This window comes from Syngnathus floridae, chromosome 19 (genome assembly GCF_059516105.1).
Source record: "Syngnathus floridae isolate MCC-2025c chromosome 19, RoL_Sflo_1.0, whole genome shotgun sequence".
NCBI lineage: Eukaryota > Metazoa > Chordata > Actinopteri > Syngnathiformes > Syngnathidae > Syngnathus > Syngnathus floridae.
The window spans coordinates 6,349,664-6,372,202 of NC_142431.1; the positions used below are offsets into that span (position 1 = coordinate 6,349,664).

General features: G+C 43.7%; 5 protein-coding genes across 10 annotated transcripts in view; 3 read left to right on the forward strand and 2 right to left on the reverse strand.

The window, feature by feature from the left end:
• The window catches only part of atad2b (ATPase family AAA domain containing 2B), a 29,159-nt gene extending 24,964 nt beyond the window's left edge, over window positions 1–4,195 (reverse strand). The window contains exons 1-13 of one of the 3 annotated variants that reach the window (XM_088361167.1): window positions 3,981–4,195; window positions 2,346–2,500; window positions 2,181–2,212; window positions 1,944–2,091; window positions 1,759–1,858; window positions 1,580–1,694; window positions 1,360–1,503; window positions 1,209–1,284; window positions 1,047–1,148; window positions 808–919; window positions 616–731; window positions 369–543; window positions 206–294 (exon numbers count right to left, since the gene is read on the reverse strand). In XM_088361167.1, the coding sequence (XP_088217293.1) occupies window positions 206–294; window positions 369–543; window positions 616–731; window positions 808–919; window positions 1,047–1,148; window positions 1,209–1,284; window positions 1,360–1,503; window positions 1,580–1,694; window positions 1,759–1,858; window positions 1,944–2,091; window positions 2,181–2,212; window positions 2,346–2,500; window positions 3,981–4,079 (1,463 nt within the window). In that variant the 5' untranslated portion in view covers window positions 4,080–4,195. Of the gene's footprint in view, window positions 1–205; window positions 295–368; window positions 544–615; window positions 732–807; window positions 920–1,046; window positions 1,149–1,208; window positions 1,285–1,359; window positions 1,504–1,579; window positions 1,695–1,758; window positions 1,859–1,943; window positions 2,092–2,180; window positions 2,213–2,345; window positions 2,504–3,579; window positions 3,931–3,980 lie in introns of those variants that run through there. The other 2 variants (XM_088361166.1, XM_088361168.1) reach the window with 2 other exon arrangements.
• ubxn2a (UBX domain protein 2A) lies at window positions 2,825–7,165 on the forward strand. Of its 2 annotated transcripts, none has more exons than XM_088361174.1 (7): window positions 2,825–2,983; window positions 5,085–5,133; window positions 5,238–5,349; window positions 5,461–5,570; window positions 5,649–5,786; window positions 6,174–6,335; window positions 6,766–7,165. In XM_088361174.1, the coding sequence occupies exons 1-7, from the start codon at window positions 2,926–2,928 to the stop codon at window positions 6,944–6,946; spliced, it is 810 nt and encodes a 269-aa protein (XP_088217300.1). In that variant the 5' UTR covers window positions 2,825–2,925; the 3' UTR covers window positions 6,947–7,165. The 2 variants fall into 2 exon arrangements, with proteins under 2 accessions (XP_088217300.1, XP_088217297.1); XM_088361171.1 differs by lacking the exon at window positions 2,825–2,983 and adding an exon at window positions 4,730–4,829.
• Window positions 7,166–7,789: 624 nt separating this feature from the next.
• On the forward strand, window positions 7,790–17,291 carry mfsd2b (MFSD2 lysolipid transporter B, sphingolipid). 2 transcript variants are annotated; one of them, XM_088361460.1, is made up of 16 exons: window positions 7,794–7,867; window positions 8,480–8,578; window positions 9,105–9,416; window positions 11,249–11,374; window positions 11,445–11,569; window positions 12,817–12,940; window positions 13,357–13,435; window positions 13,511–13,692; window positions 14,280–14,370; window positions 14,819–14,940; window positions 15,062–15,145; window positions 15,584–15,667; window positions 15,804–15,913; window positions 15,975–16,118; window positions 16,278–16,454; window positions 16,590–17,291. In XM_088361460.1, the coding sequence occupies exons 3-16, from the start codon at window positions 9,120–9,122 to the stop codon at window positions 16,636–16,638; spliced, it is 1,794 nt and encodes a 597-aa protein (XP_088217586.1). In that variant the 5' UTR covers window positions 7,794–7,867; window positions 8,480–8,578; window positions 9,105–9,119; the 3' UTR covers window positions 16,639–17,291. The 2 variants fall into 2 exon arrangements, 1 of the variants encoding a protein (XP_088217586.1); XR_015854299.1 differs by lacking the exon at window positions 16,590–17,291 and having other exon boundaries at window positions 7,790–7,867; window positions 15,565–15,667; window positions 16,278–16,455.
• Window positions 16,304–20,496, forward strand: irak1bp1 (interleukin-1 receptor-associated kinase 1 binding protein 1). The gene is made up of 6 exons (XM_088361461.1): window positions 16,304–16,454; window positions 17,769–18,106; window positions 18,453–18,534; window positions 18,772–18,902; window positions 19,103–19,405; window positions 20,214–20,496. Exons 2-5 carry the CDS (start codon window positions 17,820–17,822, stop codon window positions 19,383–19,385), a joined length of 783 nt encoding a protein of 260 aa, XP_088217587.1. The 5' UTR covers window positions 16,304–16,454; window positions 17,769–17,819; the 3' UTR covers window positions 19,386–19,405; window positions 20,214–20,496.
• Window positions 19,418–22,252, reverse strand: LOC148381905 (uncharacterized). Of its 2 annotated transcripts, XM_088361463.1 has the most exons (8): window positions 22,092–22,234; window positions 21,569–21,666; window positions 21,231–21,361; window positions 20,671–20,760; window positions 20,487–20,575; window positions 20,231–20,391; window positions 19,992–20,108; window positions 19,418–19,917 (listed from the first exon to the last, which is right to left on the reverse strand). In XM_088361463.1, the coding sequence occupies exons 3-8, from the start codon at window positions 21,353–21,355 to the stop codon at window positions 19,807–19,809; spliced, it is 693 nt and encodes a 230-aa protein (XP_088217589.1). In that variant the 5' UTR covers window positions 21,356–21,361; window positions 21,569–21,666; window positions 22,092–22,234; the 3' UTR covers window positions 19,418–19,806. The 2 variants fall into 2 exon arrangements, with proteins under 2 accessions (XP_088217589.1, XP_088217588.1); XM_088361462.1 differs by lacking the exon at window positions 21,569–21,666 and having other exon boundaries at window positions 22,092–22,252.
• Window positions 22,253–22,539: the final 287 nt, after the last annotated feature.

The following is a 22,539-nucleotide window of genomic DNA, read 5'->3' on the forward strand; positions in this document are numbered from 1 at the left end:
GTCCAATTTTTTATATATATTTAATATGTACATTCATGGTTTGCTTATATACCTCTCTGACTAGAGGTGTGTGAAAAACAAAACATTATGACATTTGTGACTGCTTGAGCAAAAGAAACAAAAAATCAATTGTCACTTGGCGTAGTGTAAAACCAGCCACGAGTTCTCTTTGTTTCTGTAAGGAAACACCATAATGTTGTTTAACCTGTGTATCTGGTCTTGTCGACTGGACCGAACCGGAGCCAATCCATCGATCTCATCAAAGAAGATAATGGACGGCCTCATCATGTAAGCCTTATCAGGAAAAATCATCAACTTTTAGAATCACCAATTCTCACTTTAAAGATTATTTAACAAACGTGACTCGCCTGGTCAAAGAGGAGGCGTAACTGGCGCTCAGATTCGCCAACCCACTTGCTGAGGCAGTCGGCGCCTTTGCGCATGAAGAAGGAAACCTTGCGCTCGCCCTGGCCGCACTCGTTGGCCAGGGCCCGGGCCACCAGCGTTTTTCCTGTACCCGGCGGGCCGTAAAATAAGCACCCCCTGCAGACACAAGACATCAATCAGTATGTTCCGCTAAAGCACACAGCAATTTACAACCACATGTCAGCTGACCTCGGAGGTTGGATCTTGAACTTTTCAAAGACCTCCGGGTAAAGAAGTGGGAACACCACCATCTCCTTCAAGGACTGGATGTGATTCCCGAGGCCGCCAACTTGATCGAATCTCACCTGATGGAGAGGATGCGATTTTCAGGACAATGACAAGATATCAAAGCAGTCTCGTGCGGTAGACGACCCGACTCACCGAGGTGTCGAGGTTCATGGGGTCCACGTCGGCCAGGCTGGCCCCCACTTTTGTGCGATCGCGGAGGACGCCGCTTGCCAGGTCCTCCGCTGTCAAGTTCATGGGCAAACATCTGCAAGATAGACAGTGCAGTGTCAATCAAATTGACAGTGGACCATCCACCAAAAATAAGACCTCCAATATTGACGGGAATGAATACTGAACATTAGGAGAGTCACCATCATGACATATTTGAATACCTGTTCCTGGCTCGAGCCATGCTCTTGCTTTTCCTTCTCTCAAAGCGCTCCTCATCAGAGGACGAGGTTGTGTCGCTGCTGTGAATTGCGTGTTTTTTTACCCTAAAAAAAAAAAAAAAAAGTTAGGTTGTGTTTGCGAGCGTCGCATTTAGCACTACTGACCGTATATGGCTTCTTCTTGCTGGCGATCTGTGGGTGTCAAAGAGCGTAGGGTTGCTTTGCTTCCTGTTGACCGGTTCTGAAGGACATGAAACAATATGTGTGGTGGCCGCTCGTCTTTGCCGAAGAAAACAACGAAAAGCGTTTTGGGTACCGATCGGGGGCGCCTCGTATCTCTGCACGGTCTTGCGCTGTCTCAGATTGTACGGTCTGTTGTTTCCCTCGCCCGCTTCCTCCGCTTCATCCCCTTCGTCGTCCTCGTCCTCGGCGTCCTCCTCCTCTTCCTCCCCGTGAGATTCTGCGCGTTTTCAAGCATTTACCCGCCATGATTCAGCTTATTCATAAAGAGCTGCCCGCGTCAGTCGGGAACTCACCTTCCGTGCCTTCTTCCTGGGTTTTACTCATGGCTTTGTGGTGCGCGGGCAGGCTGAACGTATTGCGGCGCATGGACTTCCTTCGCTTCACCCGAGAGTACATGTCCATGTTTTCCTGAAAAAAAAAGACCAAGTGTTTGTTGTGGAACTTCAGAAGAAAGGCTGTTTTTCCCCCAGACCTCCTCGGTGTCTCTGGTCCACATTCGGAGTCGCTCCACCTCGCGGTTCTGCCTGATGCTGCTGATGTTGTCCATCTCCTGGAGGACGGCCTCAGCGGTGCTGTGCAATGATCAAACAACAGTGATGAACCGAAGGCTAGTATGAGGGACATTCTTTGAGGTGCCAATAGCGCCCGGCTGCTCACCTGTTGACCAGCTGGTCAAACAGAAGGCTCTGGTTAAGGTGTGCAAACTGGCTCTTCCTGACACGGCAGCTCCTCTTCAGCTCCACGTGGCCGTTCATGCGTGAGTGGTCACCCTGGCCCAACTCCTCCTTCCGGTGGCCCATGTGGCCTATCGCAAAAAACAAATAAAAAAAAGATATTAAATAAGGGATTCATTTGCAGTAATATTTTTAAGTTTAATGCACTGTGTAATATTACCGTGGCCGTTTTGCATGATGCGAGATGACAACCTAAAAGAGAAAAAAAGACAAGATTTGATTTTAGGCTTGTTATACCGATAGTAGACTACTAAACGTTAGCAATATTGGGCTCATTCCAAAATTTCACTCAGAGATCCCCCAAGATGACAATTAGCAAGCTGACCTGGTGCGGTAGGTGGGAATGTCCCAGCTAACCCTCTGGCCTTTGGTCTGGGGCGAGGGGGACGTGTCGCTAGAGCTGGGCTCCGGGGTCATCTGCCTGTGGGGCCGCTTGGCGGGCGGGCTGAGCCGCGGACTACTGGCATCACTGCTCATCTCCTTCTGGTCCAGCAAAAAAACAATGACCGTAAAACAGTATATGTGTGTGGGTGCTGTTTAACATTTATTGGTCACAAAGAACTCTGGATGCTTTCAACTTGTTTACTATGAAACATTCTCTATCCCTCTCAGCCATGTGTGTGGATTTCTATTGGCCTTATTGTAAAGTCAAACTTCCTAACCCAGGCAGGCAAGTCCAGTCCTAGAGAGCCAATGCCCTGCCTGATTTAGAAGGTTCCCTCCTACAACACTGATTGAAATGATTAGAAGTGTTCAGGGTTGCTTGATGATGAGCTCACCTGAATCAGGTATATTGGAGGCGGGGAAACCTCTAAAACTGGTAGGATCGGCAGGAAACCGGCACTATAGGACAAGAGTTGCCTTACGCACTTACCTTTGTACCAACTTTCTTGAACATCTGTGGAATGTATCATCGGGTCAAGGAGAGAAGAAATGGCGCTTCTTTACTGACATCACAGCATGGTGAGTATTGCTGACGGCTGTAATTCTTTTGGTCCTTTTCTCTCTGTTTTATCCATTGCATGTTTGTGCCGTAATGTATTTTAGAGTATGCATTTCATTTTTACTACTGTTATTTCTGGGTGGATTGAAACTGTATTCCTCTTATAAGCATCTCACATAACTGGGATATGAAAACTAAAGTCCTCAGCAGAAGATAGTTCAACAAGGATGGTCCAATGTCTTTCTGCAGATTCTCTCTTTACGGTCAAGTGGAAACGCCTGTATTTTCAAATTATTGCACTAAACATTTTTTAATTCTTTGCTCTTCACATTGACACAAAAAGGCTGTCAGTCAGCTTTAATGACTCACAAAGGAACTACAGCCCGACCGCATTCATGTGATAAATTGCACCATTATTGACCATTTAACCATTCATTGTCTACTCAAAGTAAGATATAGTATTGAGGGCGCAAAGTTCACCAAGTTCAGGCTTGTCTTACACGGAAGATGAGCCAGCCAACTGTTGTGATCCCTTCCCCCACAACAAAGCTATCCGTCGGGCTAGCTCCAGCCCCACTCGCGCTTAAACCCAACCAGAAACGTGTTAAATACTTACACAAAGGAGACACACAGTAGCGGTAATACCCTTGTTACACCCCGTGGTGGGCTTCACGTACTGGGGCTAAAACAAGCGGACGAACGCGAGGCGAGTCGCCCTGGTCCAACTACCAAACACAAAGGGAACTCAACTTGAAGCTATCAGCTAACGCGGCTAGCTTCCGCTTTGAACGGCTTTTATTTATGCTAGTCATAAATGACAGGCGTACGGACCGCGGCCATAAGGTGCTGGGTTGTTCGCAAACGTGTCCCGGTGGGTGTCAAGCCCGTCAGCGGTGGCATTTCTTCGGGAAACGATGCAACCCAACGCGGGTGCAGCTCCTTCCCAGGCCAAGGCTATAGCTACATTTAGCGGCAGCTGTGTTAGCTCACCAGGGGGGAAAGAGGAAACCGGCTTACATGTTCGTCAGCGTTGCGCTCGCTCCTCGACGACGAACGGGTCCTCGAGGAGATGAAGTGGTCGCTGCTCGGCCGCGAGCTTTTCCGTGTGTTCACCATGTTTAGTCTCACTCAAAAGGCTCCCAAACCGGCTCCAAACACTGGCTCATAGAGCACAGCACCGAGGCGCCATTCCTCTCTCGCTCCCTCCCTCGCTCACTCACTCAACTCCCCCCTCCCTCCAATCCCGTGTGTTTGTGTCTGTCTCACCCCACTTTCTGTCTCTGTACAGTATGTTTCTAAGTGGTTGGTCGGGAAGTTTTGTAATTACTGTCCATGTAAAGTGGAAATAAATGTCTCGTAAATTTCTCAAAACATAAAAATAATTAAAATCGCTGTGGGCACCCCCTTATAGAATCCACTAACCCCCCCACACACACACTCAACCATTAAAGTATCACTTTTATGGCCCGAATTTATGATGAATATGCATTGGTTGCATGTGATTTAAACTCACTGTTGTAATTAATTACTATTACATGCAATTGATTTTTTTTTCATGGTTCTCCATCCATCCATCATTTTCCATACATCTTGTATTAACAGCAATGCAGTGATAGTAGAAACAGTTAAGATTAAATGGAATTTCTGAGAACATTCCTGTTAATCCTCCTAAACCCCTCTTTTTTAATTATAACAATTGCAACACTGAATGTTGATTTCTGACAATGGACAACGTTACGACGCAACTCGGCAATTTACGGTGGAAGACGTCAGAGAGGTGCTGCCGTAAACCGGTCCACTGGTTCGCTGCAGAATTGTGCAGATGTTTTAGTCGCGGATCAACCGTTGCAACAGACTTACAAACTGGTAAATTATTCTTTTAACCAAATTACCTCATGTTTAATTGTTGTTTATTTAATGTTCGTCAAATTGGTGCTAGGTTCATTTTGTTACGTAACTCGCGCCCACGTTCGTTATTAATGATAGCCTTCGTGAATTGTAAATATGAATATATAAAGTTCATTGTTGAGGAATGTTAAATCGTTAAAACACACGAGAGAAGATGAATGACAAAGTGAATTAAATGTTTTGTAAATTGTCTTGTATTGTTTTCCTTTTCAGATGGACAAGACGACATGATACAGAATGACACTGAGGATGATGATATTTGGTAAGGAAAATGCTTGCTGTTATGAAACTACATCAAATGAACACGTGTCCAACATATTGATTAAAAATACGTGTATATATATGTATATATATGGTGTTGAACAGGGTTGCCAGCGATGACAACGAAGAGGCGGCTCCGATGAGGTGTAGCTTCTCTGTAGAAGACCTCCTGGATGAAGTGGAGAAAATTTGTTATGATGCTTCAGCAACATCCAAGGTCAGAAATGAATTTATACAATTGTCATTGCTACATATTCATACAGAGTTTAAGGGCCACTCAAAAATAAAGAATAATTCTCTTATCCTTCCCTGCTTTTTTTTCCACCAGGTGGAGATGGTGGTGCGCCTCTGGAAGGACGGCTTCACCGTTAATGACCAGGAGTTCCGCAGCTATTCAATCCCTGCAAACCAGGAATTCTTGGATGCCATCAAAAGGGGGTGAGTTTTATTTTCAGCACAACATCTTAAGATAACCTGAAGTAAATGTCCACATAAGCATTGTGTTATTCAATACAGGGAACTTCCAGCGGAGTGGGAGAGCCGAGCAGAGGAGGAGGAGTTGGAGGTCAATGTGGAGGTTCTGACAGACGAAGAGTACGTTCCCAGGAAGAAGGTTTTCCACCCTTTCAGTGGGAGAGGGTACCGGCTCGGCAGGTGAGAGGGTCTTTATAAAAAAAAAAATAAAAAAAAGTCAGATTCCAGGAAATAATAATCCTTAAAATATTTTATCGTAGTGGTGTAAAAATACTACCATCAAACGAATGCTATATAAAAAATTTTTATAAAATATTTATAAAAAGTATTCATTTGTGTAACATTACATTTCACCAAGGATAAACTGTTTGAATATTTACTGCCTATGCCACTACTCGCCACAAGGTGTCAGTCTCAACCCAAGCAAGCAAAGCGGGTCATGGCGTCATCCTGATGTGCTGCAAAAGAGCGCTGATTCAATTTTCTCCTCCTCCCTGCATCATAAACATTGGTATTAAAACTAAAGATTTAATCTGACGTGTTCTTTAATCTCCGTTCTGTTTGCAGCGTGGCGCCCCGAGTGGTGGCCCGCTCGCCGTCGGTGCACGAAGACGGCGAATCCCTCCCCATCCCCATGGTAACCCTGGACCACGCCCTGCCAGTCACGTCTCTGCAGCTGTGGTTGGCCGACGGCCGCAGGCTGGTGCAGCGTTTCAACCTATCGCATCGGTGTGTATCCACATCCCCGCCAAACAAACAAAAACATGTTAATCTATAAATTTGTCTTAATCTCCAGATCACAAAAAAGATTGCTGCTAGTTTGGATTACGTAATGATAGTCTGGCGTGCAAAACATAATCTGAAATGCAGTGTGTCTATCAAATCCCAGCCTGGAGATGGGTTGCGTAACCCCCAATGCAGCGTTTATGTAATGGGGGCGAGGAGCTCAAGGATGCAGAGAGTCTGCCTCCGACCTTGGCTAGCCTCCCGTGAGAGCAGGGGACCACTGGTGCTCATGAATAATGGAGACCCATGCTCGCTTGAACAGGGAGTGAGCACGGGGCGAGCTGTCACTTTATACTGGAAAAGTTTTGTATTGCTAAAATTGCTTTGTTTCCAAACTACACATGACCAAGTGTCCCTTGTGCTCCCGCCTCAGGATTGTAGATGTCCACGACTTTGTGTCGCGCTGCCATAGGAGCTGCCCGCCCTTCATCTTGACTACGTCGCTTCCCGTGCGAGAGCTCCACGACAAAGACCTGAGCATCGAAGCGGCGGACTTGGCCAACGCCGTCATTGTCCAGCGACCCCTCAACCCGCACCCCCCATTTGCACCATAATCCACCGCTCACCTTAAATGCGTAAATGACATACATAAGGCAGCACCCCAAAAAAGTCTTTGCAAACTGTGAGCACCATTTTTATGCACTTTTTCAAAGCCAGACACTACAAGCATATTTAGGTTTACATTAAATGTTTGCCTTGGTTTTTAGACATCTACTCATTTTTGAATGTATCATATGTGCCTGCACCGTTTCCATCAAATACATGTCTTTAAAAAAAAAACTCCCAAGCTTTTTGTTTTTTTTTAATACTCTTCCAAGCAAAGCAAATAACTGAATATTTTTGGGTCGCACTTCAGATACTGAGAGCCATATCTTAACATTCAGGTACTATCTCAAGGCCTGTACCCCAATTTTACATGTCAGGATTCAGTTCAGAGCAATTAAACCAAAAAACAAGTAAGCGTCTCCTTCCCCTCACCCCTTTTTTTTTTCTTTCTCCCAAGCCAAGCGCCATTATCCGTCGTCAATATTTAAAAGCTGTCAGAGGAGCATGCGCACAAAACGGGATTAGCGGATGTGGTTTTTCAAGGTCAGAACAGAGACAGTGTGGTGAACATCCCAATTCTACTGCCTTTCACACTAATGCGTTTTGCACAATTGTACATTTTTGTGAAGCTCCTGGGCTAAGAAGCACAAGGTGGGTTGAGGAGAAGGAAAAGGGGGGTTCTGGAGATAACACCGATCCTTTCCTTCATTATCAGACTGCTTGATTTATATGTAGCACTTCTCTAGAATTGACTAATGGTGCACTGTGGGAACAAAACACACACACCTCGAAGGCAGTTTGTGACATGAAACCAAACCTCATTGTTAGCATTCCACCTGCTGCTTGGTAATTACAGGTTCCGTGTAACACTGGCGTGAGCCGGAATGTCGCCGTCTGGGGAGTCACCGATGTTGGATTGTCAAACACAGGTAGGGCGGGAATGTATTCTGTAATGCATGTCTGGTGTTAAAATGACAGCTCTTTTTTTGGAAGGGACTTTTTGGACTTCTGAGCTGCTGTCTTGTGCAACAAGCTCCATGTAAATGTGATTGTCATGTGATGAGCCATCAGGGATTGTTGCTGGTTGGAACTGGTTCTACTGATCCTTCACCATTAATCAGAGGGAGGTTACATGGTGATACATTCACAGGACACAATATTAGATACTCCCCAAATTTAGTCCTGAAGACTTAATTTGGCATAAGTCCTACCTCTATTAAACTGAAATTACATTGAAAACTCATTGTTTTTCTTATTCGAAACTTTCCATATCAACAAAATGTGTCCAAATCAGATGCCACTCCAATTCAAATAAATTCAAGGTTTCTTATATCACATGCACAATTCTAAAAAGGCTAATGTAGACCAATTGGAATCATTATTGCTTGAGGGATGGGTGGGGGAAAAAAAGACAAATATTTGTTTGTGTGCGCGTTATGGATGAATGTTGCAGTATATAGTTTGGTCGCAAGGGGTCGCCCCAAAGAGCACGTCTTTTACCCCCGTGTCTAGCCGTGCGTGTGGTTGTTCATTCTCCGCAGTCTCCTCATCCCGCCCGGCCGCCGACTCGCTGCTCCGGTCGTACACACACCCAGCAACCTGCCACTGTACGGAGCTCTCCTCTTTTCCAACAACAGAAGGTAAAACGACACATTTCTGTTTATTCTCATCTTATTTTTTTGTACGTGTATTTTCGTAAATATACATAATTGATCTGTACTGCCAGGAATAGTAACATTTTTTTTTTATTTGACACGGGACTCGCAATGCATCCCGTTTACACTCAGCGGACAATACATTAGGTACACCTAATTCATAAACTGGTGAGGAAATTCAACCTTTTAAAAAGATAGAGCTTTAGAATGTATATTATGATCAGCCTTGTTTATTATTTTTGGCCATATGGAGAGGGTCAAAATATTAGAAACAGACTTGTAATAAATTATTAATGCAAAATATTCCAAATTACCAGTCAGATTAGCATATGAAGTGAGTACTTTGGGTTTAGGTGTGTACTAGTGAGTATTGTATCTTTCCATGATGGAATTCTGTACACATGTGTCAGCATTCCTGAATGTGTGTTGTGCATACTTGTTATTGAGTGTATGTCTATTTTTTTGTGTGTGTGTATGTGTCATCCCCTGGTCTGGCCTCCTCGTTCCAAAGCACCGCAGCACGTGAATGGCGGCGGAAAGGGTCCGAGTTGTCCAGGAGGAGGAACAGGAGGAGGCGGTGCAGTCAACGCTCCCTGCACGCAGTCAAAGCCACGTCCAATTCCCACCCCGTCTTCTTGCACACACCCGGAGTCTCAGCCACACACAATTTGGTGCGCCCTCGCAGAAGAAGCGCACCTGCCGCCTCACCCACAGCCTGTCCGCCATGGCCCGCGGTGAGAACGGCGCCCAGGGGGGCCTGGCTGCAGCGGGGAAGATGCTCAAGCCTACTGAGGCACTCTTAGATGCCAAAGTCCCTCAGCAGGTAAGACCACCCCAGCTCATGAAATGTCCTCAGGTAGTGTTTGGATGAGGATGACTATTTGATGGAATGCATTTAAAAATGTTGAAGCTAATTGCTGGCTAAAATGATACATTCTGGAGTTTTGAGCTAACGTGGGCGTTTTGGAGGGCCTCATTGTCTGCTGTGAGTGTGCGCATCTCACAGAGAAAGCAAGTGGAGGGGTAATAAGGATGTACAGTTTGTGTTAAGTCTTGTTGTCGTTTCCATTTTTGTGTGTGTGGCTGCTGGATTCAGGCTGTTCCTGTTCCTGCGCCTTCCGTTTTGAGTTGTCATTGAAAGCAACCTTTGACATGACCCCATCCACTAACCTTAATAGTGCCGAGTTGCTTTTTTGCACTAGGTTTTTTTTTGTGTGTGTGGTACTGCCTGATTCTGTTTGGTTTTTTTCTCGTGCATAACATCAGACGGGACATCCTGTTTATCTTCTTTGATGATAGCGGGAGAGTCATGAAGGAAAGAATAAGGAAGGCTACAGAGAAAATTCACAGCATATTTTTGCACATCATCAGTGGCGTGGAGGCGGCAAAAACACTTTGATTTCCTCTCCAATTAGCCGTAATTGCAGCCAAAGCCTCAGCCTTTACTTACCTCTGACCCCACTCGTCTTGAGATGGAATAATTACACGCCACCCTCCTGGTAATTGTCGCTCCATGGGCCCTTCATGTTTTGACAGGGAGGCGGTAATGAGAGCGTTTCGCTGAGATGTGGCCGCTTTGCTAGTGTTGGACCTTTGGCTCACATAGTGCCTATTATTAAATTGGCCTCAACTTTAATGCGCGACTCCAAACAATTCATTCTTAGCGTAACAAGTTAATGGTGCAACAATGCAAAAAATGAATTGACATTTAATCCTTCCGCAAAAAACATTTCAACACATCGCTTTCGACTTTACACAATTATTGTGTCAGTCTTTTCGACCATTTTGACAATATGACAAAATAATTACTCATCATGAATTGAACTGTTGATTACCAAAATAGATCGGATGTACAATTCTGCTTCTTGTAACCACGCAGAGGCGTCTTTGGGTTTGTTACTCATCATTTCATCAACATTTCTCTGGGAACTCAAAGTTGAGAGTGTAAAAAAAAATATATATATATATATTTTCGTATTCGTTAGTGACGCATGGCGGAAGTTTAGTTGAAAATAGAAAACCAGCCGGCAGGAAATTACGTCAAACGTGACTTGTAAACAGATAAATGAATGACTAATGACTTTTGCTCCTAATAAAGTACCGTTCAAAAATTTTGGGACATTATAACTACTGTAGTAAATGTCAACTCATCTAAATCGTAGTGTTGGACTTAAACGCAGTATGTACTAATCATAGAGAGCAAAGTGGCGTGTTTACTGTTCTCCGAATGGCTTCTTAAAATAAAAATAAAAATAAACACAGCAAACAGGATAAATCAATAGACACTTCACCGCCTTGTTATTTACATGGTGTCTTTCCACATCATCATCATTTTCACATCCGCAACCTCAGCCCGACCCGAGCATCTTTTAAACCTTTAAATACGGATGTTGGGCACTTTACTGGCGAAACCAAATCTCGGGCACATTTTGTCTCGCCTCCCTCCCGCGAGTCTACTTGGCGCTTTTATTGCTCACAAATAGAAAATGCTAATTGTACGCTCCTGTTGCAAACCGCAAATATGCCCTGACACTAAATTTGTCAGACATCTGCCAATGTATTTTAAAACGTGAAAATAAAATAGATTGATTTGCAATTGTAAATCTACCACATTGTCATAAAATGTTCTAATTACGTAATTTTGTCATAATTTAGACCGACTTGAGTCAGAAGCTATCGGTGTGCAACAAGCTGTGTTTTGCCATTGGTGGCGTCCCCAAAGAGGTTGCAGCCAGCGCCACCGCCTTCTTCCTGCAGATTTACCTGCTGGATGTTGCTCAGGTGAGCCAGAACGCCAGCGTGACAACTTCAAGATTCACGTTTAAACAGTACAAAAATATGTCCCACGCAGATCAGCGCCTTCCAGGCCTCCATGGTGCTGTTTATCGGAAAGGCCTGGGGAGCTGTGGTGGATCCTGTGGTCGGCTTCTTCATCAACAAGACCAAGTGGACCAGGATCGGTAGACTCATGCCTTGGTGAGCTCCAGTAAAATGGCAAATTCACCCTTAAATTTTACTTAATAGGCATAAATTTAAGGGCATTATTAGAAGTACCTTACCAACCAATAAATGAATCACAAATGGAGCCATAGATTAATACAGGCAAACTTTAAAAAAAAAAAAAATCTTGGTTTTTTTTGGTTTTGTTTCATAAAACCTAAAACCACCGCCTGTATCTAATGGCATTTTAATTACGCTCTTCCCGACACGCCCTATACTGAGCTGCTGCGTTTATGTAACGCTTCATTTCAACTTTGGGCAACATCCACGACCACCAGGGCCCCTTTTTTTTTTCTCCTTTTTAGCATCCTGGATTTACTCGCGGCAGGCTTTTATTGCCGTGATGGACTTAAGAATGGAGCTGCTTTGTGGAAAGCAGCTGCTGTAATTACACGGACGCACTTTAATGCTTGTGCATTATAGGCCTTAGATCACACACACTGCATAAACACATCAGGCTTGGAAGAGATCCAAGCAACAATAGCAGACTGAAAGTGAGGCCCCTATTTTTTAACCACCTTGCCTGATTTGAGAGAGAATGTGGGCGAGTTTGTTTCCGGAGTCTGCTGCGGTCCATGCGGCACCATTTGACAGCCAATGGAATAAAAGCTCCAACAACTTTTGGTGTGGCTTCAAGTAGCCCTTGTGCTACCTTTAAATCCCTTCTGTTCCTTTGCGCTTCTTCCAATTAACTCAATTGTCTTCTTATCAGCTGGATGCTGTGTAGGGAGTGAGTCATTAATGGGCCACCTTGCAGCAAATTCTCATTCCCAAACCCTTTCATGGCCCACCGGTGCTCTACCCGTGACACTCCTCTCTCTGCCCCCCCCTTCCCTAATAGTGCAGCACCAGCGTTGTGCGTCGTCTTTTGTTATCGCAAACAATCGGGAGGAGAGTGGAGCAACACAGCCGGATGCTACCAGAAACCACTCGGGCTCCCGCTCTTCATTATTCCTTTTCCTGCGTCATGGGGTCAGAGGTTGCTTGTTGTTGTTTTTTTGTGGGCATATGGTGATGGGTTTTTTTTTTTTTTTTCCAAGGGTAGGTTTTTACCAGCTACCGAGTTAACTCTCCAAATGTGTGCATTATACAACAAAGTTTAAGCAGACGGCTTAGTTTAACTTATCGCAGTGGAGTGACCTCATTCCGATGTTACATAACAGATTAAAGCAGACGTTTGATTGACAGCTGTGGCTAATATGGCGTCCACCGTCTTCCTACAGGATGCTGGGCTCTACGCCGTTCCTGGTAGTGTCCTACTTCTACCTCTGGTACGTGCCCCCCTTCGTTAACGGGAGGTTCGTGTGGTACCTCGGCTTCTACTGCCTCTACCAGACCCTCATCACGGTGAGTACTTATTGGCCCCTCTTTAAAAGTTCCTTTAAAAGAGCCTTTGCCTTAAAATCACAACTTCGCATTTTATCTTCTCTGACTCAACTTTCCAAATGTCAATTTTTATTGGTTAAAAGTTGACACGAAGGGGTAATCACATTGGGGAATTACCCTCCCACTTCAGGAAGACATCAGACGTTAGAGCCCCGGGGGCTTTTTGGCCGCCGCACCCCTCAAAGGGAAAGTGCAGCTATTCCTGGCGCCTTTTGTCATCATGTTCCATTCATCTCTCTTTGGCCTGTAATACGCTCTATAAGTATACACTTGTGGGATAAATGCTGCTTAGACCCATTTGCGGCCCATCAGAACGCGATTTCTGGCTCGTATGGGTTATCAAGTGTTTTAAGATGCTTCTGTTCTTTCTCCACTAGTGCTATCACGTGCCTTATTCAGCTCTCACCATGTTCTTGAGCACAGACCAGCGGGAGCGCGATTCAGCCACCGCCTATCGTAAGCACCGACCTGTCAATCATTTATTGATCATTTGAGAATAATTTTTTTTTTTTTCTCTTTTCTCCTCATCAGGGATGACTCTGGAAGTGTTGGGCACATTGGCCGGTGCTGCCATCCAGGGCCAGATTGTGGCCAGTGCCCACAGATTGAAACACTGCCAAGGACACAACAACACTACTAATGCATTGAACAACAGTGGGGGGGCGGAGGTGGTCCGGAGTTTGGTGCGCTCTGAGGAGTACCTGTCACATGCGGTAAGCAAAAACAACATTCCAGAACAAAAGAAAGCAATTAGTGTCTTGTGAATGTTGAAGAGCCGAACCTGTGCTGAAATGCGACAGGGTTGTTGAAATGTGAGACTTGAAGATGAAGCAGGAGGCATCCCTGTTAGGTTCATTTGACATCCAAAATTTCCCCAAACTGAATATCCTCAGCATTTGTTTTTCACTCGACAGCTAGAAAGCGGCTTGTGTCTGTAATATTAGCGTTTGTGTGGCTGGAAAAGCAACTTGATACGTCGCGTGTTGGGATTTGGGCTTTTGGCCGCAGCTATTTGGGCCCAGCTTGTTCTTTCCGACACATTTTGGGCAAAGTCTCCTCGGTGGTTTGAGCAAAGTCAAATGATGACAGCGGGGAAAGGGGAGCAAACAAACGCACTAAACTGCAGAGGTGCTATTCTTGGCGTCTGACTTGCTGTCCATCTTTGCTCACTACTGCAAGGGGAAAGTAACAAACCACAACTTCTCAACTAAGGCAGTGGGATGGATTCAGATTTTTTTTTAGGACAGTAAAATTGATTAAAATGGACGAAATGACTGCAGCTTTGTTTTTCTGGTTACAGAAGGAAGTTTACATGATCGCTGCTGGTGTCATCGGGGGAATCTTCCTGGTCTGCACTGTGGTCATGTTCTTGGGAGTCAAAGAGAAAGATGGTGAGTGAGTTCTTCACCAACAGAGATGTCGTGCAGACATGTACAAAGTATGACTGTATGAAGAAAAAAAAAAGGTTGTGGTCATAATCAAAAGGTATATATGTTGTATATTTAGGGAACAAGCTTAGCGGTAGGTGGTCCGCGGTGCATCCTGGTGGTTTTGTCAGCATCAAATGAAAGCAAATATTTCTCCTTGAAACTCCTCAGGTGCTTTCTGTAGAACTCAGAAGATGAAAAGCACTTTATTTGTCGAGCAAAATCGTACATTAAGCCACAAAAACTTCACATTTGGACTCGAAGGCGCGCATTTTGCTTAAACTAGTTTGTCATATACGTTGGCTTTATTGAATCAGCTTATTTAACGCAAAAGTGGCATTTTATCACTAATTAAATATATTTAAAAAAAGAAAAAAGAAAACCATAATTTGGTGTTCTGATTGTTGTCTAGATCCGTACGCACCAAGGACTGAGAAGCAGATTCCGTTCCACCGCGGCTTCATCATGGTGATGCGTCACGGGCCGTACCTCATCCTTACCGCGGCCTTCCTCTTCATCCTGGTGGCCATTCAGGTAAACACACAGCAAGCCCGATCAATGCTAATGGGTCCCGGTTCGGTCGGCGGATCAATGGAGAGCAAGTCGTGCGGTCAGCCGCCATCTCATGTTACTCCTCGTTGCTTGTTGTGCACAGCTGGTACAGAACAATTTCGTCCTTTTCTGCACGTACGCGGCCGACCTGAGGGAACACTTCCAGAATATCGTGCTGACCATCCTGGTGAGTTGACGCTAACATTTTTGCATGAATTCTAATGCAGTTAGACCAAAATAGAGTTATTAACCAGCCTGGAATACACGATGGAGAGCCAATAGTTGACACTGAGCGTGTTGACGTTTTCAATTTGGATCTTGCGACGGAAAGCGTCTATATTAAATCTTGTTTATTCTTCCATAAATGAACCTGGGCAGAAATTTGACTTCCTCCTCACTTTGAATTAAACTCTGAAAATTCAGCCAAATACAACACAATAAAGTGAAAGTAGGGACATAATGCTTGCGTTTAAATTTTCAATATATTTACATAAGAGATTTAGATCTTGTCAATCTTCACCGCACATTTTTTTTTACTTGTCACTTTGGTGTCATTTGTGTATCCTGTAACTTATGTGTTACTGTTCTTACTTGTGTGTGTTATAGTTTTTCAATGTGCTCTCAGGTGTCTGCAGTAATAAGCATCCCTCTATGGCATTGGTTCCTGCAAAAGTTTGGAAAGAAGACGGCAGCTTTTTGCGGCATTACGGTGAGTCTACTTTTATTATCAATATTATGATTCTTAATACAACTCTGCTGTTTGGATGTTCCGGGTGCCATTTTGAAACGATTTCCTGCATGTAGTGTAAACAAATCTTTATTTGAGGTCCATCTTGTCTCTCCAGTGGATCATGCCCTTCACAATGATGCTGGTGTTCATCCCCAACGTGGTGGTGGCGTACGTGGTGGCCGTATCTTCTGGACTCAGTGTGGCCGCCTCGCTCCTTCTGCCCTGGTGAGACTCCATTATGATGGTATAGTACCTGCGCCAAGGCTGACCGCTAATATGACGGCAGGTCCATGCTTCCCGACGTGGTGGACGACTTCCGGCTGGCCAATCCAAACTGCAAAGGTCATGAGGCGATCTTCTATTCCTTCTACGTCTTCTTCACCAAGTTCGCCGCCGCCGTTTCACTGGGCGTGTCCACTCTGTGCCTGCAGTAAGTTGCCATCACTAACGTCTAGTTGCCAACATGTATGATTTTAGGCATATTTATCATGAGTAGACCTACAAAAAATTCTCAAACTCCCATAGCCAAAACCACACATGAAGTCTGCCATTTTGGTTTTCCTTCAACTCCATTTTTCTACGTACCTAGGTTCGCAGGGTACGAAAACGGCGCCTGCAAGCAGCCAGTGGCTGTGGTGTACACCCTCAAGCTGCTCATCGGCGCCGCCCCGGTGGCTTTCATCATCACAGGCCTCATGATCCTGCTCCTGTACCCCATCACGGAAGAAGTGCGATTGCGCAATAAACTACACCTGGATGAACTACGGTGAGTCACAGCAACATGAAATATGAGCAGGTCTGAGCATAGTAGAAAATATCATTATTCAAATTTGTTTTGATATACACATTACACAGGGTATATTTTCAATATTTATATATATATTTTCTAAATAAAACACAGGAAACAAACCAGTGTTTCCAGAAGTTCAGATGGCTTGGGTGTGATGTGACATGGAAAAATATTCCGGACGTCGGACACGAATTCCAGTGATGCATGCTGGAAAATTGGTGGCATTGGTGTATATTACACTGGGACTTGATTTGTTTATACAGTGAACATTTTTTGTTTCAACATGTACTGTATAGCCATGATATAAGATTATTTATACAAATGAATGTATATCAGGGTTTCTTCCCCCTTTCTTTGCTGTGTCTAGTTGCTCTGCAACGCTGTTATTTATTATTTATGAATTATGTGACAATGATGACACATTAGGGTTTGATGTTGTACTACTTTGCTGAGGAGAGGAGATGAGGAGAGTAAAGAAAAGCCAACATGCTATGAAAAAAAATCTATTTTTTTAAAGATAGTTGTGATGTGTAGCATTCTTAAACTACTTCCATGTGTGTTGCGCTCCCTAAAGGTGGGATGTGATATTAAACATTCTCAAAGGGGGGAATTTTGTGCCAGAAGTCCCCTCTATATTTAATTTCCGTTAGTTGACGGACAATCAGCGTGGATTTAGATCAATATGAACAGCATATATGATGCTGAGACAATCAGTGTGGTGTACCTGTCTCAGTATTGATTAATACTGACGACATGCCAATCTGATTAGTAATCTAATGCCAAGGGCCCTGCAATAAAACCCCCCTTTCATGATGATCTGTATTGTTTGTCATTCTTGAGTGTTAGTGTAATGAGACTGTGTTTGGAGTCTCTTATAGCAGTGTTAGTGTCTTATATTGTGACATGGCCATTTTGTAGGGCCATTCAAAGTGTAATGAGCTTATGTATGTTGTAATCATGTAACTGCAATGACGTGTCTAATTAACAACACTGGTGAAGGTCGGATTGCTCATTTGTGTCATAACATGACAAAAACATAAAACATTTAAATGGTGCATTATTCGCCTGAGATGTCATGGATATTAATCAGATAATTGGAAAGATGACGTAATTGAACGTAAATACTGATTGACTTGGACAAATCAAAACAAAAATCGAACACCTACACGTAATGGAAGATGAGAGGTAGTGCAGGTAAGAGAATAATGAACTGTCGTGGCAAGTATGAATACAGTTTTGGAAGTAGTCTCTTCGTGATGCCAAAAGTAAACTACATATCCCATCATGCAGTTCACCTATTGCCATGGTACCAGGAAGCCAACCGGGCGATTAGCAACAGCAATGGACAGCAGGATTCGAATACTCCCCGGTGGCGCGCAGCCTACTTCTTCAGTCAGCCCGTTCGCAGTCACAGATGTTGAGCAAGGGATCATCGAGCTGCGGGCCGGGAATAAACAGATCCCCGCCGGGAGCCAGGCGAGGGAGCTCCAGGTGACCGGGACGGCGGAGGTTAGCTGCTTGGCTGACAGAGCATCTGTACAACTCAGGGTGGGCAACAGCAAAGCGAGCGTCAACGAGGTCACCAGCAGCGTGTCACGCCGGCTGGAATACATTTTGCAAGCTGTCAGGTACGATTAAATGCACATTTAAAAAATAACACATTTTTTTACCAACAATTCCGGTTTTCATTTTCTGCTAAAATAATGGACAGCTCCAAAATCAGCTATTCTTATAGTCAGATATTTGGTAGAATAAACAGTGTCAACTTATTCCACTAGTCCAGAACTACATATACTTGTGTAAAAGTAGATGTGCTCATTTAACCACTGTAGTGATGTAAAAATAATAAGATAAGTTGACTAAAATGCTTGTTAAAATGCTTCAAGTGTGAAAATTGGATGGATAGTTGTATATTTTTTCCCCACATCGGTGGTTTTGATAAACTATTATGACATAATGTTTCTTGATGACTAGGCAACATGGAGTCAGCGAAGACGACATCTCTGTGAGAAAGTTCCTCCACCGGGATGAAGAAGTGTATCACATGAATGCAGAGGTAAGATTGCCATTACAGACCCTCAATATGGTTATTATAATTGCATTTTGTTTACCATGTCTAGCAACAAAGATTGGATTGTGACACTGATGCTATTCATTAGCTTGTCTATGGCAATTTGCATTGTTAAATTAGGATTAAGCGAAATTTTCACAATTCAATTCTATGTTGGACGGCTGTCATGTGATTGTGCTGGCGTACCTAGTGCTGTCTGATTAATGGCTTTTCTTTTTCTAGGTGACTGTCACCTTCTCCGACTTTGACAAAATGGAGCAGGCTTGCAGCATCCTGCTAGAGAAATTGGACAGGAGCGTCTCAGTGGGACAGCCTCGATTTTTCCACAGCGTCGAATGCTTGAACCGTGTCAGGTAAATATGCTTTTTACTTTTCTTTCCAACTCCAAAGATAAAAAGTTATATTAGCCTAACAATTGTAAGATGCTGAGTCAGCTAATGATATTATGAATGTGTACTTTTTCAGATAGGTGGATAATACTCTAGTACTATAAAATCAACATTATTACAATAACCAAGTACTGTATTCTGTTTGAAATTGTGTGCACATGTAGGCAGAGTGCGTGCGTTTCGGCGGTGGAGAACGCTCAGCAGAAGGCCATCAGAGTAAGCCAGCTATTGGGACAAAGTCTGGGGGCGCCCACCCTGGTGCGAGAAGAGGAAACGAGAGAGTGGAGGAGTCATGACGAGGATGATGATGATGGTGGAGGTCAAAGGCAGGGCCAAGAGGTTGCCTCCACCCAGGCCGCCCCTCTTCCCTGCATACCTGACGTCACCGCCTCCTCGCGGGTGTCCGTCTACTTCCGAATGCGTGATGGAAATAGGAAGATATACTAAATGCCAAATTTTGACAGCAGGTGAGTCTGAACTTGGGAGTTTCTATTGTCATTTATTCAAAGTCACACATTCATAACTATACATTCAAAGTTGTGCATGTACAGCACTGTGCAAAAGTCAAGCGGCATCATTTGGAGATGATGCTATTATAAGCAGCTTCTGAGGAGGGTAAAGCTACCTTTAAAACTTAAACATTATGCAGCTCGAATTGATGGCTCGAATGTATCGTAAAAAATCTCTTAAGATAAATGTTAAAAAAAAATGAATGCATTATGACAAAATGGCTGCTGTTTGATATAATTGCAAATGGTGGCTAAGACTTGTACACGCTACTCTGCCACACAATACATTCAAATGAGCTGCTGCTGCTCTTGATGGAATCGTCTCGATCAATATCGCCGTCATCTCACGAGCTTGGCGCTCAGACATCATCAATGTCGTCCTCTGGGAAAATCTCTTTCAGCCACGTTTGGGGCACGAAGCGTTCGCCGTCAAAACCACTGAAGTATTGGTCCAAGCTGGCAATGTTGGGCTGTAAACACATCACAATCAATAAAACACAAACTATGTGTGTGCGCGTGTGTGTGGTGACGTTTGTATTCCTACTTTTTTGCCAGTGACACGCTTGAGGTGAGTTTGAGGCAGGTAGGCCACTATTACATGGTTAGGTCCTGGCCCATTGAACAGAACTTTGTAATGAGGAGTCTTCTTGGCTGCAACACTCTTCATGGTTATCCAAACATATTATGGGTTAGGCCACATGTGTCGTCAAATTGTTCAAATGTTGCTACTTTGGCTGTGATTTTAATTTATTTTTTGTCTTCTCAGTGATCACACAGACTGACCTGCGTTCCTTTGTACATCCTGAACACCCACTCAGCGGGGGCCCTCATCTCACTGTCCCAGCTCACCACCACGCCGAGCCGGTGGGTCTTGCGATCCACCACGACCTCGCCCACTCGGAGGAAAACGTAAGGCGGCCGTGGACTGCGCACCTCCTTGGATGCTGTGATGAGACACACACAAACATAAAAATAGCATGTAAATATTGTTTTCCTATTAACATTAAAACAAATTTGGGTTTGTAAACCTGTGTCAAACCTCCAAAATATCCTTGGTCGTTGTCAAGCATCATGGTTTCCACGGTAGCCGAATCGGCTTCCCCCTCCTTGTCCACACCGAGCGCAGACCTTCATGACAAAATATTGAGGTGAGTTTAGGCACGGAGGGAAACTTGCACGTTTAATGTTTTTGAGAGTTGAGAAACGTTCTGCAAAGTACTCACAAGATTTTGGCATATTGCTGCTGGCTCCACTCGCTCCAAAATGAAATGCTCAGATAAGAACTGCTCCATTCTTTCCACATTCGAATCAACCTTGAACGCATCATCACGTCACTTAGTAACAAATATGTTTAGGAGCATGACTAAGTAAAGCCAGATTTTTTTCTTACTTTCTTTATATTTCTGGCAACTTTCATTACATTCCCCAAGTGAAATCTAATCTTTTTCTCAGCTACTGCACATTTAAAAAATTTCTCATGAAAATAATTAAACGTGGAGCACAAGGCAGCACAATAGTCTTGGGTGTACTGATGTGTTCAGGAAACCGGTACAGGCAGCTTGTGAAAATAAGACTCGGAATCAGGAAGTACTGATATAATTGTACCAGTAGTGTATCTATATTGTTCCATCCAAATCTATTAACGACAACACTGCCGTAAAATTAAAGTCTAAAAATACAAACATAATAAAAGGTCTAACCACTTACTTTATAAAACTTGATACCTCAGTAGTACAACAAATACCAGAAACATAACCGGCATATGAAAGAGTGTGTCGCATACTTTGCTGACGCAAGGAGACGCTGCTCTGCTGTGTTGCCGCTCCATTTGTGGATGAGGTACTGAGCCGGGAAGGCCGACAGCAAGAGCACCAGTTGCACAGCCGCAGACAAGGTCAGCTGAGGCATCACCAACTGGATAAGAGATAAGGCCCACTTCTTAAATACTGCCACTATCACGGTTTAATCTTAGAAAGCGTCCATACGATACAAAGACACAAGCTGTGGAGTGAAAATTCCTGTGTATCCATTGCTAGCTGGCTCCTTGCACTATGGAGGTGGTGTTTTTGTCATTGTACTTAAATGTATTATTTGTAAATTGGTCTAGATTCACCTACAGACCTGTATTTGGTTTCTCTTAATGTTGAAGTTTTATGGTCCAGCACTACTGAAGGCTCTGTGCAGGTTAGATTGCCATGGCAACATACAGAGGCAAAAGTCTGATTGGACAAAAAAAATTCTGTGTACACATATTAGTTATTCATGCCACTCATTAAAGATTCCCTAATTTATTGACTTGAATAAAAATAAAACTATCAATGACATACACACATTAAATATTTTAAAAATGAATTAAAAAAGTTAATTATAATAAATTGATAAAAATGAATATAATTGTCGTAAATTGTATTAAAGCAGTCAATTAATTATAACAAATTAAATTATTAAAAAATGAATGTAATTATAATTGTAGTAAAACGTTTTTGAAAAAAAACGTTTTTTTTAACTGGTTCGAAACCCAATGTGGCTCTTGAGCACAAAAGTTTGCGCGTCTCTGTTTTAGCCCTTGCTGACCCTGACCCCCCACCACTACCACTGGTCAAAACCACCACTGCATGAAAGGCTTGTGAATTTGAATCCTCACCTCGACTTGACTTTAAAACCTTTTATTTTCTTTCTGAAGTTTACACGAGTCCTTCCACGACTACGGCCACCTGTCTGTTGACATGCCGAGAGTAGGCGGGGACATACACGCAAAACACGTTTGAACTATTAGCCAATCGCGGCGGCCCACGGGGATAATGCATGACGCCCAGTGTGGCGGAGAGCCACGTCAGATTTTAACGATGGAAAAAAAAATCACCCGGCAAAACGTAACGTCAACCAAGACGCCATCTTGGATGTGTTTAATCTTGCGAATGTAAACCTACGGACTGAACGTCATGAAACGACACAAACCGATACAGGACACAAAGTTAGAGCACCTTGTTCGTATTCATGCACATACATATTCAAGAAATGAATAAGGTTAATCACTGTGAATCTGCAAATTATACTTTCATATATCAACAGTACAGTAACAGTAATCTACA